Here is a 23,620-nt window from a genome sequence, read left to right as displayed (position 1 = left end):
CTCACTTTTCCGTTCTTAGACATTCTTTCTCTTTATGAAACCTTTGATGTGTGCCATGCAGCACAAAGTTTCACAATGGGAGAAGCAGCTTACAAAGCAAGCACTTCTAGTCTAAGGAGGACTTGCAAAGCAATATCCTATCCCTGTGAAAATGAGCACTATATGGTCTGGTCTTTGTGAGACAAAAACCATTAGCAAAAGAATCCCTTTATTTTCTCTCTTCATTTGGGAAGAATAACAGACTAGTTTTCACTACTCTGCATCCTCCATAAGCGCAAGGACTGTGTCTTGGCTCTGTGAACATGTATTATGGAGGAGCTCTTGTTCTCTCCTGTCCATAGCAGGAAAATGGTGCTCAGTTTAGTCTTAGAGAGAAACCCCAATTAGAACAACAAATTCTAACTCTATAAATTATCAAGCATTTATTTCAAACACTGAGCCTGCCCAAGTGGTCATAAGTCCTGGGAAAGAAAAGATCTGAAACCAGATAACACAGCCTAGTGTCTCTCTTGATGTGAGTCTACTCGTGACAAACTTCTATTCAGCTACTCCCCTAAACCCATCAGGATCTTTTATGTAATTTCCTAACACCTTCTGCATTATGCAAATTTTATAACATCACATACATGTCATCATTCATTAAAATCTGGAAGCCAGCAAAAGAAGCTATAGTGTTGGATGTTGGCATCAGGCAGGCAATCTGAGCTGCTTTGGGGTCATTATTTTCAGCCGCTCTTGAGAAACTGAAGATTTTTTCTTGAGGCACCTGTTTGTCACTATTCTTCTCATCTTCTTGCAGGCTTTCTGCCTCAATGATGAACTCTGGTTCTTCATATTCTAGCTTGGTTTGTACCATTACATGATCAGTTTTGTTTATCCATTCCTAGGAAAATGAAAATGTTGATCTTGGCATGGACTGAGATATCAATCAAAAGAAACCTGGCTGTACAGACACTGATTTTCCTTTAGTAATGGCATCTTTCCAGGATAAGCCACAATGGAGAAGATGAGAAGGAGGCAATATACACAAGCAGGACATAAGATAGGACGATGGAAAAAAGGCAGAATGGCAGGAAAGCAGACAGGATTCCACAAATGCATACAAACTCCTACTTATTATAGAGACCTCATTAAATACGTCTTCACATTTAACCAGGGCCCTTAGAAAACCTTGGATGTGTAAATTACCTGGTATTCCCTCCTTGATAGACTCATGCATTCTTTGATCCAAGCCCTGACTTAATCTGAATTGAGATTGAGTTTACATGGACATTTATACAGCATAGTATTTCTGTATTAAGGCTTCAGTATTAATTTGCATTTGTATCTTTCTTCTTCAGTTTCAGTTTAAAGTGATCCTATATATAGAAAATTTTCAGTTTGTCACTGAAACATTATTACTACTTTTTGAGCTGTAAAAACACCCCACCTCATTGGGTTTGAAAAAGTAGATATTTGACCTGTGTCTACTCAGAGAAAACTTAGTAGTAATTATCTTAAAGACAGCTCAATTAATACAGAAAAATACATCACATATGTGATGTCATGGACTCAAGAAGCACTAAGAAAACAAAAGCAAAAACTGTGATCTATTCATTTTACAACCATTTCATGTCTAAAGGTTTAGTGACTGTACACCTCTGTGCCTAAGAGAGGATGCTTCCTACCGTGACTGGTGCCTCCAGAGGCATGAGTGCCATCACTGGCTTAGTACTAAGTCTCACAGCACTTCGCAAATGTAAAGAGCAAGATCAAGTTGAAGCACGCTCCCTGAGCTATCACGTGAAGGAATGGATGCAAACACCACAATAGCATCTCACTGGATATTGTGTCTTTGGACACCCTTAAATTCTTCTCCATCAGTTTCTCTGTCTCTTTCTATAGCAAGTGTCTTTTCACAGTGCCAAAGTAGCGCTACATGGATTGCATGAGCTCTGATATTTGCTCTGTGGATCCTCTTGGTGATGTTGCACGAGGGGAAGGGCTTTTCTTTTGGGTCAGTGGGCGCTTGTGCTAATGTCTGTGCAGAGCATGTATCAGTAGACACTTTCAAAATATTCTCAACACTGTAGAGTTCACAGCCTTGTTAGGAAGAGAATGTTTACCTGGAAGTTTCCATTATGATCATTGAAGAGATCGGCAAATATGCATTTTGGAGCTGGTATAGCAGGCATGAATGACTTTTGAAGCCTGCGAAGAGGAGAAAAATAGAAACCAATAATTTGTTATAGTGTAGTCATTCATAAAAATCTACTGCAGCACAGCTCTATAGCCACAAATGTATGTTACATGACAGTACTCTAGCTTGATTTCTTTTAAATATGTTCTAAAGTCAAAAAGCAGTTATAAGAGTATGATAACACCATCAGGCTAAAAGTGATTTTTCTGCTGGATTTTCAACTGAGCCTATCCTAGTAAAATATGGACTCTATACAAACTTCCAGCTAGTCAGCAAGTGCCATTCTGTTTCATGCAGTCATCAGAGCTTTACAGTCCCCTAGACAGGGAAGATGGTGCAGCAATCAGCTGTACTGGCTGACTTAGTGAACACAAATGTAAACTTGAAACGTAGAAGTATAGGAGAAAACAACTCAACTTACGATCTAAAAAGTTTATCACAATCCCATATACTTTCAGTTCATTTTCTGAAATAATGCATTTTTGGTTTGGTTTGTTGTTGTGGTTTTTTTCCCCCATAAATATAGCCAAAATTTGGGGCTTTTGCAGGGTTTTTTGGTGGATGTTGCTTGGTGGTTTGGTTTTGGGTTTGTTTTTTGGGTTTTTTTTTTTTAATTGTAGATTCTAAACATGAACCGAGTCATTCAACTGCAAATCCAAATACTGATATAGTCTTATTAAAGTTGAATGCACTCAAGCTTACTTTTCAGCCTACTGTAAACAGACATTGAGTCTGATGAAAGTTGCACAAAATAATGTCTGTTCAGAAGAAATAACCAAAATAATGGGCTTCTCAGGATTTAACTAGATTTCTAAAAAGGAGAAGAAATTAAGTGGAAGAGACAGAATTTTATCCTGAAACACTGTCTTGTACCAGAATTGTTCTGGTTTTGAAAATTAAAGGCCTTGGTGTTTGTTAGGCCAGGAAGAATTTTCCCTCAAATATTAATTACGCTATTGACTTCTACATCTTCATTATGACTTCATTTATCATATAAGAATTTTGAGTGCTGAGACTTGAATGATAGCTCTATTTTCATGACATGGTTATTTAGTAGTAACCAATAAAATTATATTTACCTCTGCCATTTACACAGAAGAATCAAGAAGGTAAGTATCATTAGAAGTACTGCCAGCAAAAAACTTGAAACAATTATCGTGTTGGACTGAGATTTTATATCATCATCACATGAATCTAGGAATAATCACAAAAAAAGTATGTGAAAAAATTATTTTTTGCTTTAACAGTAAATATGCCTAATCAAGCTAGAACTTTGACTTTTGTTAAAAACAAACAAAGAAACAAACACAAAAAAAACCCACAAAAAACAGAGAAGGTTTTAAGAACAAATAAGAGAAGTTCAATTGCTCAATTGAAACTGAAAAGAAAAGCCATCTTTCCCCACACCTTGCAACAAAAGAAAATTGTACTTTTATATATCTAATTTGACCTGGTACAGGACAAAGGAGCAGGTTTACAGGCAAAGAGTAGAGGTGTTATGAATGAATTAAGTATTTCTTCTCGTCTTCATCACATTGCATTGACAGTGATACAGCAACTTTGTGCTAAGATCTATATTACATACACCTACTTACAATCACTAAAGCTGCAAGTGCAATTTTACATGTAGCCTAAATGTCTTATTTCCCAAGATAAAACAAACAAACATGTCCCCCACCCCAGCAAACAAAAAGCTAGCAAACCACAAGTGCTGATAACCAGAAAGTAATTAGTGGCAGGATATCATCTAACACACAGGTATATATTTGTTCACTTTTTGGCATTCTGTGTTTTTCCTCCAGTTTTTATAATGCCACCTCAAAAGTCTACCTCCTACTACTGACTTTCTGCTCTCCACATGAATACTATAAAATCTAAACCGATTATTCATACAGGAGCAACTGTCCAGTCTGCTCCACCTGCTTGCTTTGTTCAGTTTGCCAGAAAGCCACAAGAAAATTGTGATCCCTGAGAGTCTTTGAAATTTCTTGAGCAAAGCTTTGTTCATGGCTTCCTCTGGTGTTAGATTTGGAGTCAATAATAACTCATTAAAGGCCTGAAGTGAAGTTAAGGGGCTGTGCCAATATCACTTCTGATCCAGGGACACCCAGAGCAACCGAAACATTAGTCTGTCTCCTCTGTGCTTTCTGTCCTTGCAGTTACCTGCTGGCAGCCTCTGATCAAATGGTCCAGGTAGGGATGCTATGTGCTCACCTCTCAGAGGTGCACAGGGAGACATTGTCCTCTGTGTTTTCTTAAGGGCATTTGCCAGTCACACCTGAGGACATGCTTGCAGGCTCACAATTTGATGGTTGGAGGAGGCTTCTCTGGAGGTCAGCACTGTGGCTACTACTGGTGCACAGGCTACGCATACTTATGCTCCAGGATTTCATCCCAGCTTGGTGCATACAGATTTTCTTCAGGTAAGTTAATAGCCCACTGCATTTTAAAGAACTCAGATCTGGGTACACTGGACATCTGGGTGTTTCATAGCTCTGATGAAGCCTAGTGGGTGGCATTTTGCGCTTAGCTAATACCTATGTGCTGCAATGGTGTACAGTCTTTTCTTGACTACAGCAAATCTGGTTTTGGTTTTGATAACAAGTAGAAATACTGTTTCCATCAAAGGTGGTCAATCGCACTCAGTTAAATGTGCCTGTCTGGTGGAAAAGCAGTGCTGATACTAACTTTGCTTCCATTTAATCTCTTTTCCTCCATCCTCCCTGTTTTAATTAATCCAGCACATATGAACATCAGGCTGCTATGATGTCTAGTCCTGTAGTTCAACTGGAGGTACTTTCAAAACAAACTGCCTTCAAAAATGGGGCATCAAGGATTTTCTTAGGGATATTCTATGTGGACACACACACCCTCCTCCATGCATCACATCGCTGTCATTGGTGGACCCTAGACACTATTGTAACACAAAAAATATGAACAACCTTAATTTCCTTGATTATGGCATACATGTATAGTGTTATGGGCTATCAGGTGCAAAGTGGACAGGAGTTAAACATGTGCAATTAGACATCCACATGAACTTTCTTTGATAACAGAAGATGGAGCACAATGGTGCAATATTAATTTGCTGTATCTTCCTAGTGTCTTTTGCAGTCACCCCTTCCCCATTTGTTCTTAGACAACATATGAATGTAGCGCAGATGTTACCTAATAACGTGCCATTCATCCAAAATGTTTCTGCTTCCCAATCACTGCTGTAATTAACTACGTTGCAGTGGGGTACTAGCCTCTTCAGTCTGACCCGGAAAGAATAGCATTTCCTTGGATCAAAGCCTTGCTCTCCAACACTGCAACACTTAGAAGTTCTGGACTGAGAAGGAAGGTGTATCATCGTTAATTCTGGTTTTCAAGACAGTGCTTCAGAATGCTACACTCTGTCATGGTCACATCTAGGACAAGGGATAGGCCAACCCAAAACCTCAGAACTGCATTTTAACTTCTCCGAGTTTTGAGGAATTCTGTTTCTTGACTGACTCTTTACTATTCATAGCCATTTCTCATTGTCTGATATTGAGTTGAAATTCATAACAATCATTACATAGTGCACTATGTTACAATTACATGTTTACAATATGCAAAGACACTTTGATTCACAAAATACTTACAAATTATATATGAGACTGGAAAGGTTTAAGTCAATGAAATAATATTTAGAAACACTTAACAGATAATTTTAAAATAAATAAAAATCCTGTGTTATCTCTTTTCTTTCATTCTATTTCATTGGTTTTTTCTCCCTTTTTCTCTCTTCTTTTACCTCTACTCTTCTTTCTGCTTTTGTCTTCCAAAACTCCTGTCTTCTGAATGTAAGACCTTTTCCTTAGATTGTCCACAGCTCTTTGGGTAGCAACTAGATATAACTCAAAGAGTAAATGCTTTCTGGCATGGCAGGGATCCAGAATCCTAAAAATCTGTTTTCTGCTGCCAGCTATATTTGAAAATATAGGATGGGAGAACAATTTGAAAACAACTGTATTTTACATTTTATGGAGATGCTACTTCCAACTCCTTCCAATGTTTATTAAAAGTGTCATGTCCAACTCACTTGCCAGTCTTTGTCAAACTTGCTTTTGTATTGAAGCTCAAGTCTCAAGCACTTCACAGCTCGTTCTGGTTTATTACAGCTTACAGTTACAGTGTCCTCTTTCCAGAAGAAGGTTACATTTTCTGGTCGATTGGGCTTTACTAAGAAGAACAGAAAGAAATTATGTTATAGTCTCTTAAAAATAGGTTAAAATTATTGTTATTCCTTGCTTGTTTCAATGATTCTCTGAGTAGCAAGTGAAGAAGGTCAACTTTCTTCTTCGAGGACGCACTTGTGTAGCTTACTTCCCTATTAAACATCAAAATGGAGCTTGACACCATGACACCTCTCACCATTTGAGGTGCCACATTCAAAGGTAGATACTATCTCATGTCATGAACCTATTGCAAGTACTTAAGGAAGGAGTCCAGTCTCCTCATACTCCCTCCAATCAAGAGAAAGAAAGAGGCTTCTTCATTGTAAAGGGACCCACAAATTCAGTACCATAACGCCTACAAGACACACTTCTGCAGCTGCTGGAGGCTATGTGGGATACAGTAGAGCATCTGCAAAAAGCACTGGGTGCCTATCTGTGCACAACTGAATCTACCCCTCACCATTTTCAGATGGTCTGAAGAGCATGTAATGATTTGATCTGTGTAGCTGGTTAGTAGTCGTCAGTAGTGACAAATAAAGGGAGGAGAAAAGTGTTACTTGCTTTCTCAATCCTTCTATTTGTCTTTTTGTATTATGAAAATTCTGCCTTCCCAGTTTAAAGACTTAAATCTGATCCTTGATATTTGTGCTTTGTTATCTAACCCTTTTGAAATTCAGTTAACTGTCAGTGGGTGTTTAATAGCCAAAATTTCAGGATCAGGCTGCGGCTTTCCATAATTTACTAGATATTGCTAAAATTACGAGATATAAAACTATTCTCAAAGTTAGATGCCTTGAAGAGTTTTTGTTTAATCCTTTTCGCTAAAACATTATTAATAAATGCTAATAATATATATGGAATATATTTTTTCAGATAATTCTGTGTTGTATATTTTCTGCATGATTTTTATCAGAAAAAATCCCTCCACTTTAAATGCTGCAACTATGTGCAATTCCAGAAGATTTTGATAAACTAATCTCACACTAGATGTGAAATACATATTTGGGGGCAACAGGGACTTAATAAAAACAGGAACATTGTCTCTCTACTAGTAGGAGGATGTCTCTTTTATGCTGTCAGACTGTACCAGAACCACTCAGCTAATTTCTGTTGACACCTGATGATGGTTTTATGACAGTCTCTTTAACAAGTAGTGTGCTGCCTCGCATCCCATGGAAGATGGGAAAAGAATGGAAGGATGAAAATAGGAGAAAGCTCACGCAGCCAGCACTAAGACAAGAAACTATCAACTTTTATGCATTTTCCTGATATGAATAATGAGCAGGCCTGCACTAGACTAAGCACACCCATATATTTTAGTATTTTCATTCTAATTTTGAAACTGTCTTTTGGGACAAATCTGACTGTCCCATGTAATCCCATTTAGCTGCAGCTGCAAACAGGCCTCTGTAACTACTGATGACAGCAAGGAATAAAAATCAACATGAAATAACTATAGTTTGGTATTGACACACACACTAATAAGATTTTATACACCAGTATAACTGATTTCTTCTCAAACTAAGGACAACTAGAGAATCAGTGAAGACACTGGGACTGCCAAAGTAGTAGTAATTTTGCACACTTACTATAAAAGTCAGATTTTAGTCTTTTAGAAAAAAATTCTTCACTTCCATTGCTGTTCCTGATAGAGATGGCAAGGGTGGGTCCTTCTGTCTTAAAAAGACATCCAGAATTATAATCTTGATCCAATAAATAGGTGGGACATGGCTTCCAAACTTTGTGCTTGCCTTCATCAAATCTATAAATGAAATAATACTGGTGAATGGAACTCTTACCAGTTAACACAAGATAATTTATTTTTGTTACTGTTTTTTGTTTGTTTGTTTTTCCAAATACTCCTACCAAGGGATGTCTGCGCACGGAATTTCTGGAAGCAGCATATTTCATAATGGTGTCAGGGAATTCATTACCCAGACCTCACTGACTGGGTTTTTGATGCAGTCTGAAATTATCAAGTTTCTTTCATTTTGTTGTTTTCTAATACGAGAGTGACTTGGTCAAACAGATGTTTTCATGAACCTGTTTCCAAGACCGTACTGCTAAAAGTTCTTTCACGTATACCACCCAGAAGAAAAAGGGAAGATTAAGCACTATTACTGTCTTTAACCAAAACATTAAATCTCTTTTAGTTATTAATGTCAATTAGTAAGGATAATATACACACATATGTGGAAAAAACACTTTTAATACTGTAATTAGCATTGGCATTTAGCACAACAACAGAAGAGGGACAAATTTTTCATATAATGTCTGTTGTGACTGGCTATTCAGCAGGCTTATTGATGTGTACATTTCTGTAGCATGTTGTGAATATAAACAGGTTTCATGCTGGACGATTAACAAATGTTAAAAGCATTTTCAGGCACTGTTCACAGAAGACTCAAATGGACTTAGATACTTCAGTCTCACAAAGTAAATCCTTTAAGAAGGGAAGAACAGGCATGGTCAATACTCACGTATAAGAAAATGACACATTCTCACTGGGAAATAGTTCTCTTGCTGCCCATGTGATCTGCATGTTCTCATTATTGAAATTGATTATTGCAGTGCTGATGGCATCTTTCCAACCTGCCCAGGACATTGACAGAGAGTATGATTTCAGCAGTGAGTATGAAAAGCATCTCTTGACATTGGTAAGCAGTCCATATTTCAAGGATATGTATGCAATAGCCTCAGATGATCATAAAATAAGGAGACATAAGAACATCTAAAATGCAAGGAAATAGAGTAAAATAACCTAGAGAGGTTGAAATTAGAATTTCAAAATAGCAAAATGAAATCATGCACAGCAACACCATGGTCCCTGGGCCGAAAGGTATAGACTGGTTCACGTGTATGCAATGCATAGGGCCTATACCTTGAGGCCAACTTTCCCCCATAATACTTGCTAAGGTTTCCCTGCTAAGGAAAACTGGGAACTAATGCTCCATGGAGCCTGTGCGTAAAGTGTCATATGTTTACCGTAAGAAACAAGGGACTAACACCATGGGTCAAGACCCTTAGGAACCCAGAGCAGATCAGCACAAGCAGATGTACTGCATATTTGATTTATGTGGCTCTGGCCAATTCCACCTTATGGACAAGCACCTTAATGTCCTCTGACTGCATACAGATATTATTTCCTCTCCTGACCTGCTCCTTGCTATAACTCTTGCTAGGGACACAGGTATTTGAATGCTGTGTCCATCAGGATTCCACAATCAGACACTGAAGATAAATTTGACATTGAAAAATGGAGATATTAAGAAGGCAGAAGGATTAGAAATGCATTCTATATCAAGGAGAAGGATGAATTGATTCATCAAGGGGAAATCATGCTTGACCAAACTTATAGCCTTCTACAATGGCATGACTGGCTGGGTAGATGAGGGAAGAGCAGTGAATGTTGTCTACTTTGACTTCAGTAAGGCTTTTGACACTGTCTCCTATAACATCCTCATAGGTAAGCTTAAGAAGTGTGGGTTAGATGAGTGGACAGTGAGGTGGGTTGAGAACTGGCTGAATGGCAGAGCCCAGAGGGTTGTGTTAAGCAGTGCACAGTGTAGTTGGAGGCCTGTAGCTAGTGGTGTGCCTGAGGAGTCAGTTCTTGGTCCAGTCTTGTTCAACATACTACCAATGACCTGGATGAGGGGACAGAGTGTACCCTCAGCAAGTTTGTTGATGATACAAAACTGGGAGGAGTGGCTAACACAGCAGAAGGCTGAGCTGCCATTCAGCGAGACCTGGACAGGCTAGGGAGCTGGGCAGAGAGGAACCAAATGGAATTCAACAAGGGCAAGTGTAGGGTCCTGCACCTAGGGAAGAATAACCCCAGGCACCAGTACAGGTTAGGGGTTGACTTGCTGGGAAGCAGCCCTGCGGCAAAGGACCTGGGAGTCCTGGTGGACAACAAGCTCTCCATGAGCCAGCAATGTGCCCTCGTGGCCAAGAAGGCCAATGGTATCCTGGGGTGCATTAAGCAGAGTGTGGCCAGCAGGTCGAGGGAGGTTCTCCTCCCCCTCTACTCTGCCTTGGTGAGGCCACATCTGGAGTTCTGTGTCCAGTTCTGGGCTCCCCAGTTCAAGATAGGGAACTACTGGAGAGAGTGCAGCGGAGGGCTACAAGGATGATGAGGGGACTGGAGCATCTGTCCTATGAGGAAAGGCTGAGAGAGCTGGGTCTGTTTAGCCTGGAGAAGAGAAGACTGAGAGGGGATCCTATTAATGCTTATAAATATCTAAAGGGTGGATGTCAAGAGGAAGGGGCCAGACTCTTTTCAGTGGTGCCCAGTGACAGGACAAGGGGCAATGGGCACAAACTGGAACACAGGAAGCTCCACCTGAACATGAGGAAAAACTTCTTCACTGTGAGGGTGACGGAGCCCTGGAACAGGCTGCCCAGAGAGGCTGTGGAGTCTCCTTCTCTGGAGATACTCAAAACCCGCCTGGATGTGATCCTGTGCAACCTGCTCCAGGTGATCCTGCTTTAGCAGGGGGGTTGGACTAGATAATCTCCAGAGGTCCCTTCCAACCTCTATGGTTCTGTGGTTCTGTGAATTATTTATTTTGAATTCTATAAGATGTGAAATTATATTTACTTGAATGAACAGAGGAAAATGTATCTTGAATATCAGCAAGAAACTACTTGAGGGTAAAATTTGCAGACTGCTGTCTCCAGACATGAAGTGTCTACCACTGAAAACCTTTGCTGGATTACTCCTGCCTAGCAGAAAAATAGAGGATTTTAGCTTTGATTGCTGTCTACGTTTTATGCCACTCTGGGCTTTTGAAGGGCTTTAAAGTGGGAAAATTTTAAAACATTTCATAGGGCTTTTTATCACATACAGTGATCCTGAATGTTCGTGGGAATCAGGCCTAACTAGCGTCATGGTTGCTATCTTTTGCTCAGTAATCAACACTAAGAATGTGAGAAAGACATGTGGGTTCAGGTAACTGTTTTGTCTGTTTTCATAGCTATATCTCTGTGTCTAGACATTTCATGACTTCTGTAATTAGAGTTAGTCAAAACATTTTTGCATAGATGTAATTGTGCTGTAACATATTGTTTTGTCAAAATATTTCAAAAGACAGTTATGACAGAAATCCAAGAGACACGGGGTAGATGTAGCTGCAGATCCCTGCTATGTGATTGATGGAGCTCTGGTAAAAAAGATTCTGCTCTTAGTCAAAAGAAGGACTTGAAACTAAAACTCCTCCATCTCCTAACTAATGCCTGCAGGCTTGTTCTGTATTGTTTTCTCAAACCGAAAATCTCATGTGTTTTTCTAAAGAATAGAGAAGTGAGTACTATTACTTGCTGAAGCAAAACCAGAATTTTAAAACCTCAAAAGCTATCATAAAATGGAATTTATCCAGCCAGTTCTACCTCTGTTACAAGAGACTAACTAGGCCTTGTTTCCTAACTCCTCGACCCCTTTGTAAGTCCCCTCAGCAGGTCTAAGAGATGATCTTGTCTGTAACTAAAGTCACTAAGAAATATGATGCCAAAGTGCCTAACAGTGGATTCTTGGTCTGCAATTGCACTAACGCATTTTAATTTCTATGGACTAAATTCTAGCGTGGTTGTGCCGTGCCATATCTAGTGCTATGCTTAGTGCACTGAAATCCATATGACTGCTTGGACCTAGATTTTCTATAAAAATAGCTAAATGTATATGTAATGCACATTTGAGTGTATAATTACATGTTTTCCATCTTTAAATAAAATTAACATTATAAAAAATATAATATAAATGTTAGTGGAGAACACCGTACTGTCCTGAGATCATGTTTATGAGTATAGAATGAATCCTTTCAATTCTCTTTAGAAGCAAAAAAATACGTGCTTTCTACTTTTTGATAATTAGTCTGATTGCAGATATTTTTGCTTGGAGAAAGAACTGCTAATGCCCATGTTTCAATTACGAAAATAAAACCAGGAAGAGTACTTGCTTTCTTAATCACATATTTTCAAGGATAATTAATTTCAAAATTAATTTAAGATGCTGTTTCTATGCGCACAATAGTTTGACACAATGACAGATGGCAAAATGCTGTTTGTAGGGCATGCTTCTGAATCAATTTTTAAGTCAAACATGAACAAAATTCTTCAGTTTGATCTCAGAAGGTGGCTTAAAATCTCTGCAGAAAGCTGTGCACACAAGTCTTCCTGTGCTTGGCAAAAAGATTTCAAATAGGCTATGTGCTAGGCAGAGAGGCATGCAGTCTCAGCAGTAGGATATAACATAGAGTGGGCATCTGAGACTTCCATCTTGGGCATAGCCAACTAATCCAAGCTGTGCTAGGACCCTTACCAGACAAAGGATGCCAACTCAAAACCCTCACTTGGACTTAGGCACCTGGGCAGCCCCTTGAAAAACACAGCAGTGATTTTTCCATTATTTGGAGGGTGGGCTCAACACCCATTGTTTATCCAATTGCTCTCCAGCTGTGAGGTTGCAGCAGTTGGCCCAGGATGTGAAAGATCTGCTTGCATTGATTTCTAGTGTTAAGCAAATGGTGCGGGTTGGGTTTACACATGAAACTGGTCTCAGGTTGCTCAGTACTGTAGAGGAGCTAGTAGCTGAAGTCTGAAGGAAATTGTAAAGCAAAGAGGTAACTTTACTGGTGAAAAGTAGGTGCTTGCAGATGTCTAATGATCAGTAAAGGTTTTGGGGGATCTTGCAGTATTCGTTATGAAAAATGGCTCTAATTGCTCTGAGGTCTTCAGTCAATTTGGTCACAAGGGCTGTACAGGTACAAAAAAAAACAAAGGAAGAAGAGGAAAAAGGGAGTTTATAACCTAAATAGGTAACATCATTAAATGAAGAGAAGAAAGGAGATGAAAAGCTTGTTTTAAATACCTCCAAGAGAAAAATACTGCAATGCTATGAGTTTTATCCCTCCAAGTTCAGAGTGATAAAATAATATTGTATTGCTTAGCCTTTCTGAATGAAATTTTTTCTTACTGGAAGGTATAAATAACCTTTTAAAAAATTATGTTTGTAGGGAAATTGGTGGAATTAACAGATACCACTGGTTTATTAATTGTGAGAGAGTGCACACAATTTGCGCGTGCAAAATTTTTGTATATACCTGAGAAAAACTATGGTGCAAATATTTAGATTGAATTTGCCTCTCAAATAGGTGATGTGTGCTTGGAAAGGTCCTTGAACCTGTGACTATGTATCCTACAACCCTGACACTGCCAGCAGAAAGATAAAAGTAAAGATTTTGGTAAAGTGGTAACCCACCCTTCCCTCTCTGTATAGACCAACTCTTGAAATCCTTTTTCAGGGTGTCACATTTTCCCTCCATTCCAATGCAAAAAGGACACTAGCATCAAAATCCTGAATTGCATAACGTTCCTTTAGTGGAGTCTTCCATTTCTGCAAACTCGCAGTGGGTTATTTGAGGTGTGGTTGGCTCTAGAGACAGATAATGAAGAAACCAGAGGGACAACACGGGATTTCCACACACTAAGGAGTGGCCATTAAATAAAACATGAGGGTCTAATCTGACTGGCCTGTTGGAAGGCAACAGAAGTCACCAATTAATTCTGAACCTTGGACAACACTCATTATTCTCTGTTTTTCAGTTATATTATGATAGGTCTATACTACTTATTAGAGGGTGCAATTCAGAGATGCACGTAAAATCTTGGGTTTGGCAATACATATTTTTTTGGATGACAGAGAAGAATATCAGATTGGCTCCAGTCCTGCAGAGATTTATCGATGGACTTTGTGCAATATGAGTAGTCCACTTGACTTCAGCATGATTACTCAGAATGCATCAACTTAACAACACATATATATCTTTCTAGGATCAGAACCTTTTTCTGCAAACCCCCTACATATTATGAATTGAAACTCTGAGATTTTAACATTTAAATATAAACTCCAGCAATGGCAGTTATTTATTTACTAAAATGGAAAGTAATATGTTATTAAATACTTTAACAATAAAGCCATTTAATAGAAATGGAACAGAAATTATAATAAACTCTCTAGTGATATATACATATTCTTTCCTGTGCTCTAGTTGTTAAGAACTTCGTAAGAAATCAGTCTTAACATAATTAACTAGCTATGTAGGATGGAAAAGGCTTTACCAATTTTTTATTATTAAAGACTGTGTTTCTAGAGCTCTAGACAGCGTAATTTTCTACTGTGCTTTCTAATTTCATGAGTTTTGTAGCCTTTTTGAATGTGGTATGAGTTGTGTTTTGTGTAAATGTTCAGTAAACCTTTGCGTGCATCTTTTCAAACTATAACATGTATATGTTGCATAATTCACATGTCAACATGAAAAGATGCATAGCCTAAGTGAGGTTTTTAAAATTTGCATTAAATTGTCATAATATCCTCTGAGAATATGTAAAGATTATCTGAAATATGGTATTTCCTTCTGATGATCTTTCCTTTGCCTTTAACTGAAAGGTGTTTAGTTTTTTGTTTGTTTGTTTGTTTGTTTGTTTTGAAGTACCTATACACCTATATTTCTGGAGGTAGAGTCATTCATATATTTTGTTAATGGAAAGGAATAGAGAGAAAGAGAATAGAGGGGGACCATTTCTCTCCCTTTCTTTATGATGGAATTTTTATGAATCCACCCATAACACCATGGATTGTTCTCAGCTAATGTGCCAGCTCTTCCACAGTAGATGTAATTATTTAAAGCACTCTTTTATTCATGATCCTAGAGGTACACAATTGAAAAAAGTATCACATTAATCATCATTCTTTGTATTATGATAATGGGTAGATGGAAAGGTCAAAAATATTATGAATAGCCAGTCCCTGGACTAAAGAGGGGTGACAGCGACTTTCTGTCTGAGGATGGTCTGCTGGTCTAGCTAGGTATGCAGTACATCATTGCAGTGCTGTAGGAGACATACCAGTGCCCTGGAGCATGAGCTTCAGAGAATTATCCAAGCCTACATCTTTGGTAAAACCATATGGAGACTGGTAGGGCTCCACACAAGACTTTAACCTCACAAGCGCTGCTGAGCACCTAGCTCTTCTCAGGACAGAGAAGCATGGAAAATACCACTATGGTGTGTGGAGAAAGTACTTTTACAGGGGAAAAAAAGAAATTTCCTTGAGCAATGAATTATGCAGGCACAACCATGAGCAAGAATATGAGCAAGTACATTCCACCTCCAAGCCACTTTTCAAAGTTTATTACTGAGAAAAAATAATATTGAAGGGGAACATTGTAAAAAGGCTGAACGTCATGGAACAGATCAAAAAGAGAAAAAGGAGAGGCAGAATGTCAATCTGCAAAGATAACAGAATGGAACATGCATGTACTGGAACTGTTGCAACCTTATTGAAACATAACAAAGAAGAAAAACCACTTTTGATTTCCTTACACTGATGAAACCTGATAAGTAACCACATGTTGAACTTCCACATATTGCAGCACACTGTATAGAAACTACTGGAGAGTAAGACCCAGATCTGAGCCTACAGATTTTAGTTACCCTTAATACTACTGATCTATGAGAACAGTTTCATTTCATTAATAGGAACACATGTAGGCGAAAGTGGAGCTCCTGCTGCACAAGAATGCAGAATTGAATGCACAGGACAGAGACCAAATAGAAAACCTCTTTTCAAGAAAAGGAACAAGACAGTAAGAGAGAGTTTTTTATAGGCATTTTGAGGCAAGGCATAATCCTTATAGCATAATTCTTATAACTTATATCAAACTGACTGGGGTTTTTTCAGAAGATCGTCGACCATTGGTAGCCATCACAACACTTTGCATCAAATAAGCACCATTTGTATTTTCAATGTTTGTTCCACAAAGTCATACCGTCAGTACAGCGTGGCTATAGGTGGTTGCCATCTCAGGACAGGGAAGAGTCATGTCCCTTCACAGGAGAGCCAGTGACTCACAGAAGAAATTAACACCAGAGAATCAGGTAATGCTGCATTGCCGAGAATGGTACTTACCGTACGTACAGCAGAACAGTGAGCTGATTTATAGGTTGACAAGATGAGAGTATAACTTTAAAGTATTTCTTTCTCCTTATAAAATGAATGACAAGGAACTTGTGATAAATTAGCAAGAATGAAGATTAGATTATCAATCTATGTGCTGGGCTTTACGTTTGATTTCTGTAAGAATCCATTTATCTTTGACAAGCTAAAAGTAGTGGCATTGCAGACAAACACAAGAAGTAGAGATGTTCTTATATTTAGGTAGCCAACTAACCAGTCTTTAATGTCTTTATTAATGTTGTTGTTTAATAATATTTTTACCTTGACACTTTCTCAGGTGCAAGATATTGTTGGATATTTTCCCTTTGTGTTCATTCTTCCAGAATGCTAAGTGCTGAAGTCTTACCTGGAATCTGTTTTATTCATCTCTGTTCAATGTGAAGACTAGTCTTTTTGGATGCAGTCTACTCTGTTATAACCTATGCCTTAGCAAATAGACCTGCTTAAAGAACCAACACAAGCTTAGAGAGTTCTGCCTTGATTTTTAATTAGAAAATTTCATAGAAATCTCTTATTATAATAATTTTTAAATTTTTATTTTATTTTATTTTTTTTTAAGAATCCACTTTCATCTCTGCTGGATATCAACTTCTGTTTGGTTGATTCTTTTCACCAGAAAAAGTACTGAATATTGTAGCACATGAGGTAAAGTATGCACAGAGATATTGCTAACTAATATATCAATTTCTTAAACAAATAGCTGTGGATTTGAACTTACCAGGAGATTGTGACTGAGAAGCCACCAGGTTGCCTAGTGTGAAGATCACTGAACATGCTTGAAAGATGAGTCTCATGGTTAGAACGACACAACAGACAGTGAAGAGATGAGTAATCGTAACCTCTGGACTTTACCATTTGATCACTTTATGCCAGATGCTGGAGGGAACCGGAGGAAATGACTACAGGAAATAAAAGATTGGCATGTCTCTAGCTATAAACAAATCAGAAGTGCGGGACTTTGGAATGCACACCGTCTTGATACTATGTTAAAAAAAGTACAAGTAATTTCTCAACATAGGAGTATGTCTCTTGTCAGCACTTTGATTTATCTTTTCACAGCTGTGTAAATCAGAGGTGACCATAGCCCTGATCCAAATGAGGATCAGATAGCTGTGCAGAGCTGTGACCACATCTTATCATGGACAAAGACACTGACCTCAAAGTGCCCAGTGACTTGAGGGCAGGAGAGGGACAAACAGCCTGCCTTTCCACTTACAAATCAGGAGCTGTTCATGCTATTAGATATTTATACTGCCACCCCACATGCCTGGTGCACCTCAGTTGGCTTGAGCCACTTCTGTCCCCAAATCAGAGGCAGAGGTTGTGGGCCTTTTTGTGACAGAGAGACCTGAGTTGCTAGGGAAGGGGAGGCTATTGCACAAGAGGTAGCACTAGGATGATTTTACTGCAGTGTTACTTGGACACATACATGCTGCTATAGCTTCCAAATAGATCCTTATACCTAACATCATATATACAAACTATACCTTTACCCTATATATCCATATACCTAAAATTACACATAGAAAGTGAGAAACAGAACAGTGTTTTGCCTGAGATGAAACATATTTTAGAAATACTAGAACTTAAAACCTTATAGTAATGACAATTATCATGTCTAAAGAGACCTACTTTCTGTAGGTCTGCAGTAAACTGCTTAGACTATGTCCACAATAGTAGTGCAGCAAGCAGGAGCGGTGAAGCAGTGGGGTGAAGCAGTTGGTGCTGAGGACTCAGGAGCCACACTGTGTGCATGGGGACAGACGGGAGCCTTCCCTAGACTAGCACCAGTTCAGCCCCATGGGCTGAATGCCTGTTAGCAGTCAGAGCCTGCTAGATGACCTCCTGGAGTGCATCTTCTGGGCTAGACTCAGCCAAGAGAAACCCAGTGCTCTACCATGTGAACAAAACCATGGGGATGATTGGGAGATTCACTTCACAAGGACAGTGCTGATCTGAACTGACAAGTCAGTGTGGCCCCAACCTGCTGCCTGTGTCCAGCAAGAGCTCAGGAAGACAGCCCTGAGCGACAAAGTGATCTCTTCTCTGGGCTTTCACGTCCTGGTAAAGGTTTACAGTTTACTTTTCTAGGGACATATGAAACAGGCAAACACATCAACTCACTTCAAATCCAGTCTCTCCCTTCATTAAGCATCACACAAAATAAGCTGCTCCATTAAATCAACAGGTAAAAATACAAATGGTAGAGTTCAATTGCTACCTCTATTTCCTAGCTGCTCTCAAGCTTTTTTCTGTGCTTGTATCAGAAAAAGTACAGGAACCTTCTTCTCATGCAGGGGCATGCTTGGCCGGACAAATAACTCAGTCATGCTACATGCAAAGTGGCCTGGGCACACGCAGCATACTGCCTTCTGGAGAACTTGTCCCCTAGACAACTTTTTGCCTTCAGTTTCTCAAGTGGAAGTTTGTCTGCCACACATGGTACTAGGTAGGGAGCTGGATCATGGCTGGGAATACACACAGAAGTGCTGCTATGATTTCTGTTCAGGCTTATTTTCACTCCTCTTAGAGCCTTACCTAACATGTTCGCTGTCCTATTTAATCCAACAGTACTGTTTGTCGGATGAGACCCTTATCAGCTTTGTCACATCATCAAAGTCTCCAGCCAGTTGATGTGATACTGGTTTTGATCTAGCTATTCACTTTTCTTGGGTTGGCTACTTTCACTGGCTTATCCATTGCATGTCCCAGGAAGTCCTATTCAAATCGCAGTGACTCTTGGAAACCCCAGCGTGACTGTCTGACACGCATACAGTACCCTGTTAACTGTCTAGCCCCTGCTTTGATCAAGTTCTTCCAGGGAGGCACTAATTCCTAGAACTAAAATAACAAGCAACACAGAACTGAAATACTAAACTAGGTCGTATGTGATAGTTAATGGAAAGCTGAAATCACTCATGGTTTCCACAGTCAGCATTGCAGAAGTCAGTGAGATAAACAAATGAAGGCAGAGATCCAAAATTCTCTGGTTCCCCAGGACACGGCAACTCCCACATGTCCCCATTTGAGATAAAAGTTCATTTTCCTTCCAGAACATGCATCTTGTCTTTCCTTCCAGAACATGTGTCTTGAGTGTGAATTTGAGCTGAATTTGTCCCTTTCTGCTTTTTATGCAGGTAAAACACACTGCAGACCTCCTAAGACAGTTAATTCTTTGGGGGAACAGGGTGTGGGGAGACAACATACAAAGAAAAGGTGTCTAAAATACCTTCTGACTTATAATTATTCTCATTTTGAGACTCTACCTCTAAAACAAGGTCTAATTCTCTGGTGACAAGAGCTCATTTTCACTGACCATTTCCTCCAACCAGGTATTTTGGTACCTCAAGTAATTATCCCTCCCACCAGTCTCTACCTCCTTTTAAGATACTGAGGGCCTCTTGAAGTCAAACAAAGTTACTCCTTTTACTACTTTTAAAATGAAACCTAGGGTTGAGGTCCTGGGGAATAAAAAAACGACTGGGTCAAACAAACTGCTTGCATAAAGTGGATGCACTGTTGAGCTATTTTTGCTGCTGCTGAGGGAAACATCAGATTTGGCACTTGAGCGACACAGGGCCTGGGCACCCCCCACCTCCCTCCCATGCAGTCAGACACCTGCCTCACATTCTGCTCTCTGGAAGCCATCTCTGATTACCTGGTTTGATTTTTTTCAAATATGGATGATCCCAGTCCACGAACTGAAAAGCCGCCAGTGAGCCATGGGATCTGTTCTCCCCCAACTCTTTTTCTGCCTGCCTGCGGGAGGGTAGTTGATTAACTTGCCCACATCCTCTGGGTCATCGCTCCCATGAGGAAAAGGACGGAACATTGTCACAGTGTGCTCAGGGCTCACACACAGTGCAGCATTGGCGTGTTTGGCCTGAGAAAACAAGATCCATCCTACTATTACAACTTCACGCAGAAAAAGGGAAAGCAAAGAATGAGGGTAGGTTGAAAATTAGCAGCCAAGGCTTGTGATTTTGACTGTCAGTAGCAAAAACTCTTAACGAGATACCCAGAGGATGAGGACAATTTGAGTAAAGCAAATAAGTCTAAAGAAGCCCTTTTGACTTCATTTTGCATTTTGGATCAAACCGCACAAACAGCCCTTGGTCCTCTGCCAACTCCTCCACCCATGACAGCAGCTCTCAGAGGTGGCTTCACTTGCCAGCTGCAACCTCCAGCAACCTTACTGACTTTCATCAGCTTCCTTCCTCTCTTTTTATTCCCCTTCCTATAGTTTCAACAGCGGTGTAAAACAGGTCTTTGATCACAACACCGTTCAGCAAGGCAAATTGTCTCAGTTTATTTTTTCTTTCACTTAGAACCTAAACAATCAATAGCCTTCCATTTAATGTTGTTTACTTACTCGTGACCATGGTAACAGCCTCCACAAAAAAGCCCTGCAAAACAGCAGAGATTATGTCTTTTTTGCAATGATGATCCCTTGTAATTTTTAGCATTAACAGGAAGAAATTTCAGTGTGCTTTGAGGGGGTGTGATAAAGGGAACAATGACCCATTTATAGAAAAGAGTGAGTCCCATCACTCCATGACAAATCAGTTTAGTCAACTTGAGTCAGTGCAGCCTGTTGTTCTGACAAAAGAACCTGGTTTCCTTTTGTAATATGCTGTAAAGTGCATGTGTAAAGACATCTACTGTACTTTTTGGGCCCATCTTCTACCCATGGGCAAAGCTTAGGGATTATTCCTCAAGGGTCCCTGGCATTCTTAAAATTCATACTTCTATGCAATCACTTCAAAAAGTGTCACTTGTTGGTCTTCCCTCACATCACCATGGCTTGGCCTGTCCCAATCCTCTTTCTGAATGACAGGAAGGCAGAAATGACAATGAAGATGGCAGGAGGTCTGCATGGATGAGCAAGGAGCTCCTATCTGAAATCAGACATGAAAAGAAAGTGTACAAGAAGTGGAAGCAGGAGCAGGTGACCTAGCAGTATGAAGCTGCTTTTCGATCTTGCAGGGAAAGGGTTAGAAAAGTCAAGTCAACCTGGAGTTGAGTCTGTTAAGGGATGTGAAGGGCAACAAGAAAGGATCTACAAGTAAAAAGAAGACTAAAGAAAACATGGACCTGCTGCTGAATGAGGCAGGGGACTTGGTGACAAATGACACAGAAAATGCTGAGGTACTCGATGCTTTCTTTGCTTCAATCTTTACTGGCAAGACCCGCCTTCAGAAATCCCAGGAGCCTAAGACCAGAAGGAAAATCTGGAGCAAAGAAAACTCACCCTTAGCAGAGAAGGACCAGGTTAGTGAGCACTTTAACAACATGGATGTACATAAATCCATTGGGCCTCACAGGATGCATCCATGAGTGCTGATGGAGCTGGAAGATGGGAGAGATTCCTGAGGACTGGAAGAAAGCGAATATCACTACTGTCTTCAAAAAGAGGAGAAGGAGGATGGGGGAATTACAGGCTGATCAGTCTCACCTAAATCTCTGGGAAGGTGATGGAGCAACTAAACCTGGAAACCATTTCCAAATACATGAAATCATGCTCAGCCAACCTGATAGCATTCTACAAGGCATCTATCTTGGTGGATGGCAGGAAAGCAGTGGATAGTCTTTACTTTGACTTTAGTAAGGCCTTTGACACTGTATCCCACAACATCCTCATAGACAGGTTGACAAAGTACAGGTTAGATAAGAGTTGAAGGGGATGGAAAAATGGCTGAACTACCAGGCCCAAAGTGTTGTGATCCATGGCACGAAGTCCAGCTGGAGGTCAACAACTAGTGGTGTACCGCAAGGGTTGATACAGGGGCCAATACAGATTAACATCCTCACTAATGACCTGGACGCTGGGACAAAGTGCACTCAGAGCAAATTTGCGGATGATAAAAAACAGGGGAGAGTGACTGACACACCAGAGGGTTGAGCAGCCATTCAGTGGGACCTCAACAGGCTGGAGAATTGGGCAGAAAGGAATATCATGAAACTCAGTAAGAGGAAATGCAAAGTCCTGTATTTGTGGAGGTGTAATGCTGGGCTCCAGTACATGCTGAGGGTTGACTGGCTGGAAAGCAGTTCTACAGAAAAGGACAACAGGATGAACATGAGCCCGCAATGCACTGTAGCAGCAAAGGCCAACAGCCTCCTGCATTAGGCAAAGTGTTGCCAGCAAATCAAGGAAGGTGAGTTTTCTTCTCTACTCAGATCTGGTGAGACACATCTGGAGTGCTGGGTCCAGTGCTGGGCTCCCCAGTACAAGAAAGATGTGGAGTGAGTCCAGTGCAGGGCCACAAAGATAATTAAAAGACTGGATCATCTTTCATACAAGGAGAGGCTGACAGCCTGGAGAAGGTTCAGAGGGATCTTATCCATGTGTGTAAATAGCTGAAGCGAGTAAAGATGATGGAGCCAGACTCTTCTCAGTGATGCCCACTGACAGGAGAAGAGACAATGGGCAAGAATTAAAAAAGATCTAACTTTAAAATGCAAGTAAGCTTAATTAAAATTCATATACATGATTGCACTACAGAGTTTTATCACTAAAGAGGACTGAAAGTTTCCTACTGCTTTGCACTTGTTTGCATTATATCATTACAATCTGCCTAACAACACCTATTTTCTGAACTTACTGGAAACTTTGGGCTTTCATTCATTATCAGGCATTGCCTGCTAGCTAGTAGTAACCACAATAAGCAAGCATTCAAAACTGTGAACTCACCAAAAATACTACAGAGAGCAGTGTGTAAAAGCCTGATCTGCAGTCATTTGTACCAGCGTCATTCTCATTCAGCACGGTCCTATACCTGCCTGGTACTCAATTGCCACCAGTGACAATACCTATGCCAAGGAAAGATAACTTTAAACCGGACTTCATATGTACCGCATCAGTAGGTAAAGGTGTCTCACATGAAATTATTTCAGAAGGTCATTATTAGAGCTGCAAAGTGAAGTATCCCAAAGACAGAATAAAGAGTGAGGGTTAAGCTAAATCCTTTATTCAGGTACTTCTGTCTGCAAACTGTATATAACTTAACCACAGAGAGATGAGTCCAAACAGCAGAAAGAAGCTGCTTTTTGAATGGTTCACACCTGGATCATGAAGGAGTCTTTTATGTGCAGGACCCTGCTTGATATCCTAAAGAATGTGGAAGGTATACGCTGAATCAATATGGGTGCTACAGAAATAGAGTGTTCTGACAAGGAGTCACATGCTGTGCAGGGCATTTGTCTACATGTTGGATGTTCTTCACT

General features: G+C 39.9%; 1 protein-coding gene across 2 annotated transcripts; it reads right to left on the bottom strand.

The window, feature by feature from the left end:
* CRLF2 (cytokine receptor like factor 2) lies at positions 1 to 20,133 on the bottom strand. Of its 2 annotated transcripts, XM_075742940.1 has the most exons (9): positions 20,052 to 20,133; positions 17,112 to 17,292; positions 8,862 to 8,973; positions 7,971 to 8,143; positions 6,246 to 6,385; positions 5,348 to 5,510; positions 3,259 to 3,373; positions 2,106 to 2,190; positions 1 to 883 (listed from the first exon to the last, which is right to left on the bottom strand). In XM_075742940.1, the coding sequence occupies exons 2-9, from the start codon at positions 17,185 to 17,187 to the stop codon at positions 611 to 613; spliced, it is 1,137 nt and encodes a 378-aa protein (XP_075599055.1). In that variant the 5' UTR covers positions 17,188 to 17,292; positions 20,052 to 20,133; the 3' UTR covers positions 1 to 610. The 2 variants fall into 2 exon arrangements, with proteins under 2 accessions (XP_075599055.1, XP_075599056.1); XM_075742941.1 differs by lacking the exons at positions 17,112 to 17,292; positions 20,052 to 20,133 and adding an exon at positions 13,637 to 13,716.
* Positions 20,134 to 23,620: the final 3,487 nt, after the last annotated feature.

This window comes from Balearica regulorum, chromosome 1 (genome assembly GCF_011004875.1).
Source record: "Balearica regulorum gibbericeps isolate bBalReg1 chromosome 1, bBalReg1.pri, whole genome shotgun sequence".
Taxonomy (NCBI): Eukaryota; Metazoa; Chordata; class Aves; order Gruiformes; family Gruidae; genus Balearica; species Balearica regulorum.
This window is presented reverse-complemented; position numbering and strand designations above follow the sequence as displayed.